The sequence below is a fragment of the Diceros bicornis genome, chromosome 26 (genome assembly GCF_020826845.1).
Source record: "Diceros bicornis minor isolate mBicDic1 chromosome 26, mDicBic1.mat.cur, whole genome shotgun sequence".
Taxonomy (NCBI): Eukaryota; Metazoa; Chordata; class Mammalia; order Perissodactyla; family Rhinocerotidae; genus Diceros; species Diceros bicornis.
The window spans coordinates 43,637,791-43,651,115 of NC_080765.1; the positions used below are offsets into that span (position 1 = coordinate 43,637,791).

Consider the following 13,325-nt stretch of genomic DNA (forward strand, 5'->3'; position numbering starts at 1 on the left):
GAAGCATTAAATAATCACAATAACCACGGACTTTGATCGAGAGCTTTCTGCGTGCGGGGTGCCAGGCTGCAGACTCCACGGCCCCTCTCGCTTCGTCCCTCTACAGCCCAGCAAATGAGGTAGGCACTGCTGTCCCCATTTCACAGATGAGGAAACTGAGGCACAGAGGTGGTCACCTGCTGGAGGCCACATAGCTAGTGAAAAGAAGGCCAGGGTTTGAAACCCAGGTTCCTAAACCCAGCGCCTGGACAGGGCCCTATTGCTAGTGGCTGTTTCTGTCCTGGCCATAGCAGACTAAGGAACAAGACAGAGACAGAAGCCAAGCCAAGCCAAGGAGCTTCCAGCCCTGGGTCCAGGGGAATTCAGGAGCCAAGGGCTCAGCAGCCCTTCCTTGGATTTGTAATTCCAGGCCCCTGTGGGAGATCAGAATTGGCCACCTCAAAATATGTCTCTTTACCCTGATTATTTTCTCTGAAAGAGACTTGGACTCTCCCCCACCCCACTAACTGCCTAAAAGAATTTAAGATAGAAGGCCTGTCCCCAGGACAGGCCATCACCATAGATAACTCTGGGTATGGATAGACTGGGAGGGTCCTTGCTAAGCCCACTCTTATCAAAACTCTGAAAAGCGGGCCGGCCCCGTGGCTTAGCGGTGTCGGGGGAAGAGGGAGGATCTCCCTCTGCCCTTTCCCTTAAGGTTCTTCTGGCTGGCCAAATAATCAACAAGACAGGTTAGCAGGAGAAAATAATACCAAGTTTAATAACATGTATACATGGGAGAAAGCAGGGACACTGCGTTTCTCCACACAACAGCAGAAATTCTCGTCTTAAATACCATGTTCAGCTAATGACAAAGGAGGAAGTTTGGGGGGGGGGAGTCAGTTACAGGAGATTACCACTAAAGCACAGTAAACAAGAGTAAGGTTATTATGCAGATTTAAGTCATCACCTTCCACATTGATAAGTCACTAGAAATGAGCTCATCCCCCTCTCTTCTCCAAACAGAGAGGGAGATACCTTTACAAATGGAGATTTCCCTTATAAATGTAAATGTTTGTCTGGCAACTCCTCGCAGGGCCATCCAGAGAATGTGGCCAGAGAGACAGAATTTCTGATAAGATGGGCTTGTTGGTGCCTTTCCTATTGTAACATCTATTTTACATTATATTACAGCCATCAGATGGAAGATCTGTTCCAGGAAGGAGCCACCATGTCAAATTCTTTAGGCAGTTAGTGGGGGAGGTCAAATGTCCTTCAGAGAAAACAATCAAGGTAAAGAGATATATTTCAGGGTGGCCAAATTTTGATCTCCCACAGCGGTTAAGTGTGCGCGCTCCGCTGCTGGCGGCCCGGGTTCAGATCCCAGGTGTGCACCGACGCGCCGCTTCTACGGCCATGCTGAGGCCGCGTCCCACGTACAGTGACTGGAAGGATGTGCAGCTATGGCATACAACTATCTACTGGGGCTTTGGGGGAAAAAATAAATAAATAAAATTATTAAAAAAAAAAAAAACTCTGAAAACCAAGTAAAAGTACAAGTTATCCTTTGTAAGAGACATTTACATTCGTAAGGGAATCTCCATTTGTAAAGGTATCTTCCTCTCTGTACCTGGAAGAAGGGGGGTGACCTTATCTCTAGAAATCCTTATCAATGCAGAAGGTGAGGACTTAAATCTGCATAGTAACCTTACTCTTGTTTACTGTGTTTTTCTGGTAATCCCCCATAGCTGACTCCCCCACCCCCAACATTCTCCTTTGTCTACCTGAATATGCTATTTAAGGTGAACCTCACCATTTGTTGAGAAACTCAGTTTCCCTGGTTTCTCCCATGTGTACCTGTTATAAAGCTTTGTTTGATTTTCTCCTGCTATTCAGTCTCATGTCAATTTAATTCATACCCCAGCCAGAAAGGACCCAGAGTGGGTAAAGGATAGTCTTCCTCCCCTTCACCCCCCAAAGGTAAGAATGGCCTATTGATTGATGATGCTCCATCTTGGGCCCCAGAGACCCCTCGCAGAGGGGGCAGGGGAACCACACAGATGCCACGGTGGCCATCTGCTGCTTTTGCAGCCCAGCTCCTCTTATCCTTGGGCGACTGTCCCTCCCCCATCCTTCTGGAGGGAATGTCAATCACAGGGCCCCCAGCCCCTTGGCCAGCACATCTACAGGAGTGAGCACACGACTTCTACAGGATCAATCAGAGCCTTCAGTGGGATTTGAGATAGAAAGAGTGTCTCCCAGCCTTCGAGATTGTGAGCCCTGTGGTTGTGGGCTAGGAGTTGCTAGCAGCCACCTTTCCCACCAGGTGAGGGAGAGGATGAGGCCAGCGTGAGAACAGATGCAGAGCCAAGAGGCCTGGGTGAGGTTAGAGGATGAGCATGTGAGCCTGAGGACTCTGGGCTCCTGGATCCAGCCATACCTGGAGCAAGACCCACCCTCAGCCATGCCAGTTACAGGAGCCAGGGAATTCCCTCTGCTGCTCAAGCCAGTTTGAGCTGGATTTCTGCAGAGGGAGAGGGAGGGAGAGCTCTCAAGGGGAGAGCCGAGAGGGCCAGAGGCTCCTCATCCCTGCTGTTAAGGCTGGACTGCCGACCGCAGACCCTTCTCTCTGGAATCAGTAGATCCAGGTTCCAGTTGTCAAAAGCCACTTATCACTCCATGTCAAGGAAAGGCTTCTCCCTCCTTCCCTGGGTGCTAGTCCTAGACAATAAACGTGCAGGGGGCGCCGGGGCAGCTTACCCCACAGTACTTATAGGATATCACCTAGTTTTTAGAGGCAAGCTGGAAACTCATCTCAAGATAGTTGAAAATATCACAAATTGCTCTCAGCGATAAATGCCTGGTGCCATGGAGCAATCAGTTTTGAGAACGTTTCCAGTCTCGTCCCACCTCTCTCTCTCTCCCTTGTGCACACACGCCTTGGCGCGGGATGCAGAGTTTGGGATTTTGTTCCTACACCTGAGAAGTAACCAGAAAACCAACCGAAGGTGGACGAGGCTCCACCCCTCTGCTCCAGGTTAGGGGCTGAGGTTGGCGGAAGGAAGTCTTTGCGCTCCTCGCCCCAGCACGTCCAGCCTGCACAGAGGCGACTATCCTTGTGGTCGTAAACCCACCCCTTGCGCAAGGCCCAGCAACTGTGGGCGTCAGCCAGAGATGACCCCCATCTGTAACCAGGGCTGCGAGATAAGAGTGACACTGACCCGCTCAGCCCCAGATTGCCCCAAAGCTGCCTCCAGGCTGCCATTTCAGTGAGGTCCCTCCCAAGCAGATAACAAGAGTGAGGTGGGTCCACAGAGAGAGGTGGGGACTGGAGTGGCCCCCTCCAGGCCACAGCTGTGTTGCCTTTACGCAGCAATAGTGGCCCATTTTGCCAACATTCCCAAATGCCTAAGGGAAGCCAGAAATCCTGATTTCTGTGTGAAATGCCCTAATTTTTAAATCCCTCTATAAGCAAAAAACAAAAACACTAAAGGCAGGCCAGATCAGACTGCAGGCTGCCAGCTGGTGACCTCCAGCCTGTTGCCTTTTTGGAGGCCCAGGAAAGGAAAAATGCCTTCAGGTCCTAAGGAGACCCAAGACTCTCCGATGCAGGAACTGGGGGAAAGTCTATCAATATTGAAGCTGGTTCCAGGTGTCAATTTGCCCCATGGCAGACACAATAAAGTCACAGGCTCTACCCCACAAGGGAGTCTTGATGCCATGTTGAGATCCTGGATCCAGCTTTACCTGAAGCAAGCTCTCTTGGACTGGCCAGTTACATACACCCATGAATAGTTACCCTTTTGTGTGGGTCTCTACGACTTACAACCACAAGGAGTCATCATTAAACAGCTCCCAGGAGAGAAAGGGACTCCCACAGACAATAAAGACAGTTGGAGCTGCCTCATCATTGCCTAGAACTTAGCAGAAACCCTGGGCCTTCCCAGGCAAGCACTGGGAAAATGGATTTCAAGTCCAGAGTGGGCGGCTCCCCACGGAAAGCCGAGCCTGTAACTGATATAACTACTCACCGTGCACTTCTTGGAACACAGGGCATCGAGATGGGATCAGATGCCATGCTGAACATGGATCATTTCTGCCTGCCCAGCATCCTTTCCCCCTTCTCCTGGGGGGACCCTGATATTCCTAGAGGCACCCTCTTTGTGCTTTTCAGACCAAGTAGTTGGCTCCAGGGACAAGCACATGATCCAGCACAGTGACTGGTCCAGACTGGACACAGGGCCCTGTTGGCCAATCAGTGTTCTCCATTCCCCCAGCAACTGTGATTGGTCCAGGGGCTGGGGTGCGACCCAAGCAGGCTGATAAGACTCAATTCTGGAATGGTGGATGGAGCTTTGGGGGGAGAGGTTTTCTTCTGCAGCTGAGCTGGGGGGAGGGAGAAGGGAGCCTAATGGTGAAGGGGTCCCCTGTGTGGGGAAGGCACCTGAGAAGGAGGCCACCCCAGGGAAAGCAGAGCCAGAGGTGGAGGGCGACTGAGCTCATGACATCCCTGAGCCCCCTGATCTGGAAGACCAGAAGGTGGTCGGCCCAGCCCTTGGCTTTGCGTTACACAAAGCCCAAAGCAGATGGTTCCATCGTTGCAACCTCCAGAGTCCATGAGCTGGATCGTTGCCGTCGGCTCCCGACACCTCACCTTCGGCAGCGTCCAGACCCCGGGCTGCAGCCCACATGGTCCCAGGCCTCACGGCAAGCTGGTCTCTGGTTCTGGATATTTGTGGACTCGGAGGGCGAGCGAGCTGCCCCCAGGGCTCGGTCCCGGCTATCTGGAGACCAGGGAGCTGCTGTGGGACTGGCCGGAGGAGGAAGAGGTGGTGGCGCTGAGCTGGGAGAAGCGGCTGGTGCAGGATTCCAGGCTGGACATGGAGCCCCTGGAGAGGAAGGGCATCGCACACACGTCACCCTCTGGTGGCGACCCAGCCCTGGGGCCCACATGCAGCGGTGGGAAAGCTGGTGATGCTGCACCCGAGGGCCCAGGGCTCTTTCCACAGGCACGTAACCGCCCCAGGGCGCAGCGGGCAAGTGCAGAGGGAAAGGCACGTCAAGCCATGATGAGAAATGAAGCTCCACCCACTTCCCTGCACCCCTGTACCCCAAAGCACAGAGCCCAGCCTGCCACAAACCACTCAGGGGCTTCCCTGACCTGCGCGCCTGGCATGGCCCAGAGGGGGCCCATCTCCGGCCTCGTCCCCCAGCTCCTTTCAGCTCCTCCGGGACGCGCCTGCCCTGCTTGGGACCTTCGCGCGTCTGCGCCTGCAGTCAGAAGCCCTTCTTTCTCTCCTGCCTGCACTGCCTAGCTGACCTCCACTCCAAACTTGAGAGCCGCGCCGTTCCAGGAGGGCTTTCTGCCATGACAGACACATTCTACGTCTGCGCCATCTAACGCAGCAGCCATGGGCCACGCGGGGCCCCTGAGAGCTGGAAACGTGGCTAGTGCGCTGAGGAACTGAATCTTTGCTTTTATTTCATTCTAATTGCCAGGCAGAAATGGCCTCACGGGCTAGTGTACCGGGTTGGACAGAGCAGCTCGAGGGCCTGGCTACTCAGAGAGCAGCTGGAACTCAAGAGAGCTTGTTAGAGACGCAGACGCTCGGCCGCCCCACGGCTGCACAGGATGCATTTTGAAGAGACCCCCAGGTGACCTGTGCGCACAGCACCTGATCTCAACTCCAATGTCACTTCCCAGATACCTCCCACCCCCCGCCACCCTGTGCCAGCCCCGTGCTCTGGGCTCTGACAGCGCCCTGAGTCAAGACCCTAGCACCTCCTGGTGTGACCTCGGCAGGGACTCCAGGCTGGACACGCCTTCACGGCATCCCTAGCTGCTCATGATGACACACAGGTGTGATCATGGGCCCCTGCTCCATGACGGCAGACCCTGTCCGTCTGGTCCCCCAAGGCCCAGCCCAGTGCCCACCCACTGCGGGCAGCCAGGCAACAGCCCTTGAACTGGTTCTCTTGTGAGGCTGTTGAAGGCCAAGGAGGCAGGATCCTCCACACCGACCAGACCAGACAGGCCAGGAAGCAGTGTCCGGCCCACCCCTCAGCCGCCACCCCGCCCTCCCAGAGGCAGCAGCCCCCAGACGCCCACGTCTACATGTCTGAGTCCCTCTGGGCCTCAATCCCCCCACCCCGCACTGAGGCCCGATGGCCAAAACAGGCCGCTTCCCAAAGAGGGAATTGCCAGCCGCCCGACACTCTGGGGTCTCTCTTCGGAGTAAAGACGCTGGCCCGGGATTTCCAGTGTGGGGCTGCATGTGTCCCCAGGATCCCTGGATGTGGGTCCAGATGCAACACCTGCCTGGAGCCTCAATTGGTAAAGAGTTTAAAGTGTTATTTTTAGAAGGAAACACACAGTACGTCACTAAGCAGGATGCAACATCACATCCATTTTTAAAAGATAAAATGCAAGGCCTGGAGGAAATGGCCTGCTCCATCTCCTCAGCCTCTGCTTCCTTTCTGCTGTCAGGGCTTACAGTGTGCCCAGCTGAAGGGCAGGCTTCCCCACCATTTCATCCTCATGACAACCCCACGATTAGGGGCTCCAGTGGTCCCCATTTAACAGATGGGGACCCTGAGGCTCAGAGAGGTGAAGTGACTTGCCTGAGGACACACAGCAACCAGGAAGTGCCGGAGGTCTTAACCACTACACTGCCCTGTCTCTCTAAAAGCACCACTTGGGGAAAGCTGTGAGGCACTATTCTAGAATGTTCTAGAACAGTCCAAACTCTGTTTTACGGAATCCTAGGAGTGAGGGGAGGTCTAAATAGGAGGGCCTCGGGCTCCCCTTCTCCCCTCACCAATCAGTCTGCTATGTTGGGCTTCCATCCAGGGTTTCATTTAAAGCGAGGGTTCTGCCACTGAGGCAGAGTTTGGACATAGCGTTCGACCCAACTTCTCAGGCTAAGGTGCTGAATCGCTGCAAAGTTTTAACACCAATGCTGGGGCCCCAGCCCTGGAGAAGCTCAGAGGCAAAAAGGGGAGGTGAAGCCAGTGCCCCCAGCCCAGAGGAAGGGACCTCAGGAGTGCTTCGGCCTGGCTGGGAGGGCGTCCGGGGGCCCTTCCTGCCCAGGCCCCTCTCCCGCCTCTCCTACCTGAAGTCCTCAGAAGCCAGCACCTCGTAGTAATAGAGGAGCCTGCACCTGGGGCCGGGGCTGTGCAGTGCAGTCGGGACGTCCTCCACGCCCGGGGGGCTGCAGGCCACATTGCCCGGGGGGCCGTGCATTTGCCACTGGAGCAAGTAGACACCGGGCCAGCGGGTCACGTGGGAGCCCTGAAACACAGCGGATACGCCTGAGGCCTGGTCCTCCTGGGGGGCAAGTCCCTTTCTGAACCAACCCACCAGCAAGTCCTTCCTCGAAGGGCCTCCCGAAGTCATCCTTGCTCCCCTCCATGTTACCCCACATCCCTGGCAGCTGAGAGCCCCCCTCTGGATCTGGGGGAGTCAAGGCCTCCGGGCGTGTGGCTGCGGGACAACAGAGTTGTGGTTTGGTTACACGCCTGGATTTTGCTGGGCTTCTGTTCTGCTGAGCGGGATGTGCCAACTCAGGCACCTGGAGAGGGATCTGTGTGGGGAGCTGCACGTGGTTACGGTGTGTCGAGGGCTGAGGGACAGCGAGGAATGGGGGGTTAGCTGTTATAAGAAGAGCAACCTCGGGAAGGGCTGGGATGTTCAGTGGACCCCAGGGGGAGGTGCTGGTGTGTCCAAGACGGGCCTCTGCTCGACTGCCACGGAACCTCCAGTAAGATCTGCGGGGCTCGCCAGTGTGTGTGTGTGTGTGAGTGTGTGAGCGTGTCTTTGGGGGCCAGTGATGTATGACCTGGAGCACTGCCTCGTGGAGAATGTGGGGACAGCAGGGTGATGCATGTTCGGGTGACACGGCCGAGTTCTGTTCCCAGACCCACAGTTGCTCTGGTGCGTGGGTTCTGCAGCTTGAGTGTGCACCACAGGTCACGGAAGAGGGTAAAGGATGCAGATTCCAGGCCCCAGGCCCAGAGGGTCTGAGTTAGCCCGCCTGGCGTGGGCCCTGGAAACTGCATCTGTACAAGAGTCCCAGGGGATTCTGAGGCTGGGGTCCTGGGGTCCCCGGGGTCCTGGATCTGCCAGGATCTGTCTTTCTCCCCACTGTCCCACAGGGGCCCTGAGGCCGAGGACCAGGTCCAGTTTGCCCACTGCCGTGCCCCCAGAACCCTGGCATGCGGCGGATGCTCAATCCTGCGTGAAAAATGAATAAATGAACCGAAGAATGCAAACCTGGATGCTCTCCCCTTCCCGGCAGACGAGGGGGGCCTCCACGCGGCTGTACTCGGTGCCCAGGACCCAGCCTTTGTCTGTCAGCTGCCCACTGGCCCCGGTCCCAGGCTCCCGGGGACCCGGCGTGGGTGCCCGCTTGGTGTAGTACAGGCTGAACACCACGTCCCCTCGCAGAATGTCAAAGTCCCAGGTGATGACCGACTCCCCCTCCAGAATCTCCACTGCGACCTGCGTGGGGACAGGCGAGGTCTGCGAGTCCAGTCTGGAATCCCACCAGGACAGGGAGCTGGGATGCTGGGATGGGGAAGGTGCTGTGGTGCCCCTGGGTCTCCATTCCCCACTGTGGGGAGGATGGGCTGCTCAGGCCCCCAGCGGCCCCGGGTCCAAGAACTGCTCTGGGCAAATGGACCCCTCTGTGCAACGCCTGGGAGGCCCCACCCTGCCGCGGGGGGTGACCCACAGCCAACGACCGGCTGATATGAGGGTACGAGAGGCAGCCCATTCTGTAGAGGCCTGCACAGTGCAGAGCTCCCCGAGGGTCAGGCTGGGCTGGATGGCAGCTGAAGCCACCTCTCTGCTTAGGTTCCTCCCACACCCCTCCTGACCCGACTCTCCTCACAGGCTTCTCCTGACAGCTCGCCCTCAGCAGATCGCTGGCACCAGAACCCTCGTCTCAGGCTCTGCTTTGGAGGACCCCGACCTAAGACGACACCCCCGGCAGCGGGCCCTCCCAGGACCCCAGCACCTCATGGGGGGCCCCGCGGAGCACGCTGGCCGACTGGTAGGTCTCCCTCCACTGCGGCAGCTGGTCCGCATGCTCCTGCTCCTCATCTGTCAGATAAAGACACTTGGGCACCAGTCCTCCTTCCGGGACATTACACTGGGGGACAAAGACAAAGATGGCAGGTCAGGGCCCAGCCAGGCCTGGCTGACCCACAGAAAGGTGTGACCCCTTAGTGAGCTGGGCACCAGGCTTCCGTGACCCCATTTAACCCCCACAACCACCAACCCAGTAGGAACCAGTATTCGTCCCATTTCACAGAGGAGGAAGACGGAGGTTCAGAGAGGTCAGGACACTTGCCCGAGATCACACAGCAGAAAGTGGCTGAGCCAAACGATGAATCTTCCACCCTCATTTCATTTGCAAAAATACTAATATCAACAGCGTGAGGTCTCTGTCACTATCCTTCAATAAGCCACTCTCAGACCTGCAGGCCCATTTGCTAAACATAAACCATGCATACCTATACAACAATTGGAGAGAACGGGCAAGCCTGGCAAAATTCCTAGGAAATGTCTCTTTTTACCCCGAAATCACACAGGCTGCTGTTTGGTATTTCTGTTAGAGGAGGAAGAGGGACCTCCCACCGCCAAATGAGGTAAGACAGCTGTGAGCAGGGTGGCCCCTATCATCTCACCCCCAGGGGGAGGCAGTGAAAGGGGTCTGGGGCCGCCTCCCCTGGAAGCAGTTGCCCCATCATCCCAGACGTGCGGCTGTGGGTTGGGGATAAATCCCTCTGGGCACCCTGGTTCCGGGGTCCAGGGCCACAGGGACATTCGAGTCCCCTCCTCCTGCAGCAGAGCGAGCAAAGCCAGCAGGTGAACTCTGGCTGCTGTCTGGTAATGTCTTGGATGGGGACTACGGAGGGTAAGCCTTTGACTGGCCTGGTCTCTGGGCTTCTGGAAACTTCCGTCTCGCTCACTATGTTTGAAAGAACCAAGGTAAGGTCCCTCCTTCAGAGAGGAGTCATCTCTCCTTGGGGCAGCTTCTAAGACAAGCTCTGCCCCCAAAGAGCCACGCGGCCCTCCCAGGTAAGAGCACACACCGCACACAAGGGCCTGTTCCCCTCCAGCCTCCTTCAACCCGGCAGCCCGGCCCCAGCAATCCACCAACAGCCCCCTCCAGAGCCCAGGCCCGCAGCCGCCGGGGCCTCACCACGCACTGCCCCCCGAGGAAGTCGGGGATGACTTCTCTGTCCAGGTAGTCGACCAGGCCGCCAGGGCCCTGGTAATTGCTGCCGCTGTAGATGAGGAACTTCTGCCTGGTGTTCTCGTTGATGAAAGGGCTGATCTGAAGTGGGGGAGAGGAGGCAAGATGGGAAGCTTTTTTTTATTGAGGTATAATTCACATAACGTAGAATCAACCATTTTAAAGTGGATGGATCAGTGACTTTTAGTTCATTCATTTTGTTGTGAAACCATCACCTCTATCTAACTCCAAGATATTTTCACCACCCCAGAAGGTGATGAAACTCCGTACCCATTAGCAGCGTTCCCTGCCCCCATCTGCTTTCTGTCTCTATAGATTTGCCTCTTCTGGACATTTCATAGAAACGGAATCCTATGATATGTGGGCTTTGTGTCTGGCTTCTTTCACTTAGCACCATGTTTTCGAGGTTCATCCTCGTTGTGGCAGGTGTCAGTGCTTCATTCCTTTTCATGGCTGAGTAATACTCCATTGTATAGACAGACCACATTTTGTTTATTACAGATGGGAAGTATTTTTACACGAAGCTCTATGCTGCATGTGGATCTGGTTTTTCATGGCGTCCCTGATACTGTCTGACTCAGAAAATAATTGGCGAAGGAAGGAAGGACTGAGGCCCTTAGCACGGCAGGGCACAAGCCAACTCAGCAAGGAAGGCCACAGGTAAAATATCAATCGGGCACCAGGAATCCCACCAGTGCGGGTCACTCTCCTTCAGCCCCCACCCCAGGAGGTGGTCCCCCACTCCATGCTGCTGGCTTCCAGCTGGTGTGGCCAATGCGGGGGGAGCAGCCGGAGATGGGAGGTGGGAACAGAGAGCGGTCAGGGTACTTCTTCCCCACTCCCCGCCCACCTCAGTCCCCCTGGAAGGCACAGTTCCCACTGGCGGCCCCTACCCCTGTTCCTGCTCTCAGGGGCTCCAGTAACAAGGCTGTTCCCTCCTCTCGACCCTCTGGCCCTGGGGTGTCAGGGCTTACTAGTGGCTAGTCCCTGAGGGCTTCTCCACCTGCCCACACCTCTGCACAGTTCCTTCATCTCACACCGCGTTTGAGTCATCTAGGTGAATCCCGCCTCCGGCCAGGACCTGACTGATCAGCCCCCACCCCTACCCCATGCACACCATCTTAGGAAAGCTCCAAACAGCAAAGGAACTTCATTTTCACAAAGATCGGGATATTTCGAGATAAAAAGCTTCAGTAGCAGGCCCTGCCTGTCCCACCCTCCCCCTCCCCCTCCCCCAGCTCCTGCTCCCCAGCCCCTTGAAGTAGCCACAGAAGCCAGAGAACTTTCTGCCTCAGAAGTGTGCTCACATCCTGTCCTGCAGTCCGCCCTCCCACGGCTCCCTACTGCCCCAGGACAAGGCCCCTCAGCGCTGGTCCCTGAGCATCTTCCCAGCCGCCTCCAGGGCCAGCGGGCCTCTCGCTCCTTCTCGCCCCAGCACCCTGGACTAGTTTTCCAGCTCCTCCAAGGCGTCAAGGTGGGCCATTTGCCATTGCCGTGTGGGTTGCCTGCCCCACCCTTCCTCCATCACCTTCCTGCTTCACTCCTGCTCCTTCCTCAGGTCTCGGCCACTTATCGTCTCCTCAGGGGGACCTTCCTCAGTCCCCTAACCTAAATTACTCCCCTGCATCACCCCCTGCCTGGCGCAGTCCCTCCAAGAACCCTGAACGTCCTCGTTCCCTCACCACAGGGAACCGTGAGCATTTACTTGTGGGGGGTTATGTGGTTTCTCTCTCCCCCACCCCACGACAGTGTGGGAGACAACGGCTGGCCCGTTCACCCCGAATCCCCAGGGCTGGGAAAGGTGCCCGGCACATAGTAGGTGCTTACTAAAACATGAACCCAATTAACTTTCAATTCTCGAATCTCCAACCTGATTGAACCTCTGCTCACAGTGGCGCCTCTCAGGCTTTCCTGGGCCTTGAATCCTGGGGCACGTGGTCAGACGCTGACTCTTGAGTCTGTAGGGCTGGGAGGGGCCTGACACTCGCAGTGACCTCGGGCCACACTGCAGTGGCCTCGGGCAGTGGTTTTCAACTGCAAGTGACAACCTGTTAGTGGCTGTGAAACCAATTTAGTGCATCGTGACTAGCCTATTTGTGTGTGTGCATGTGTGTACACAGGTCGCAACATAAAGCTTATTTCTTACTGTGGGTCGTGGGCAAAAGTTTTTAAATCCCTACAGAACGGTTCCAACACTGCTCGGAACCAGCTCACTGGAGTCCAGGGTTTGCTGTATAATTCTGAGTGTGACTCTTGTGTCCACAAAGCAGGACAATGGATACATGAAACAAGGGAATATTATTCAGACATAAAAAGGAATGAAGCACTGATTCATGCTACAACACAGATGAACCTAAAATCATTATGCTCAGTGAGAGAAATCAAATACAAAAAGCCTCAAATATAATGATTCCATTTACATGAAATATCTCGAACAGGAGAATCCGTAGAGACGGGAAGTGGATTAATGGTTGCCGGGGCTGGGGGAGGAATGTGAGTGGCTGCCGATGGGTGCAGGGTTTCCTTCTTGGGCTGAGGAGAATGTTCTGGAATTAGATTGCAGCGATGGTTGCACAACTCTGTGAATATACTAAAAACTGCACTTTAAAAGGGTCAACTTTATGGGAAATGAGTTACATCTTAATAAAGCTGTCATTTAGAAGAAATGACACAGGCCAAGCGGGCAGCTCACAGAGGGAACCCCATCTCGGCCTCCACGGGGTTCCTGCTCTTACCAGCGTCCAGAGCACAGGAAAGACACGGGGGGCTCGCACGATGAGCAGCCGGCCCAGGGTCTCGGGGTAGTTGTCCTCCACCACCTCGATCATCCGCAGCAGGGCCTTCACCCCCGGCCGCCACAGGTGCCGCATGCTGAGGCCGTCCAGGTCCACCAGGCAGGTCCAGGAGCTGTGGCAGAGATGGGACCCCTCGCTCCGCCTCGCTCTGCCACCTCCCGGGGCCCCCAACACCCTCCCCAGGGACCCCGGGGTCCACAGACAGGAGTGGACGGAAAGACTCGGTGAGGCAGGGCTGGGAGCAGAAGAGGCAGGGCCCCTGGACACTCTCGTGGATCCTGCCACCACG

The 13,325-nt window shown here is 56.0% G+C and overlaps 1 protein-coding gene across 1 annotated transcript in view; it reads right to left on the bottom strand.

Annotated features, from left to right (window-relative positions):
* Window positions 1–2,059: 2,059 nt before the first annotated feature.
* SEC14L5 (SEC14 like lipid binding 5) overlaps window positions 2,060–13,325 on the bottom strand; it is a 38,758-nt gene continuing 27,492 nt past the window's right edge. Inside the window, exons 10-15 of the mRNA XM_058570112.1 lie at window positions 12,977–13,148; window positions 10,188–10,322; window positions 8,997–9,131; window positions 8,252–8,479; window positions 7,092–7,270; window positions 2,060–4,868 (exon numbers count right to left, since the gene is read on the bottom strand). Coding sequence (XP_058426095.1) covers window positions 4,760–4,868; window positions 7,092–7,270; window positions 8,252–8,479; window positions 8,997–9,131; window positions 10,188–10,322; window positions 12,977–13,148 — 958 coding nt within the window. The 3' untranslated portion in view covers window positions 2,060–4,759. The remainder of the gene's footprint in view (window positions 4,869–7,091; window positions 7,271–8,251; window positions 8,480–8,996; window positions 9,132–10,187; window positions 10,323–12,976; window positions 13,149–13,325) is intronic.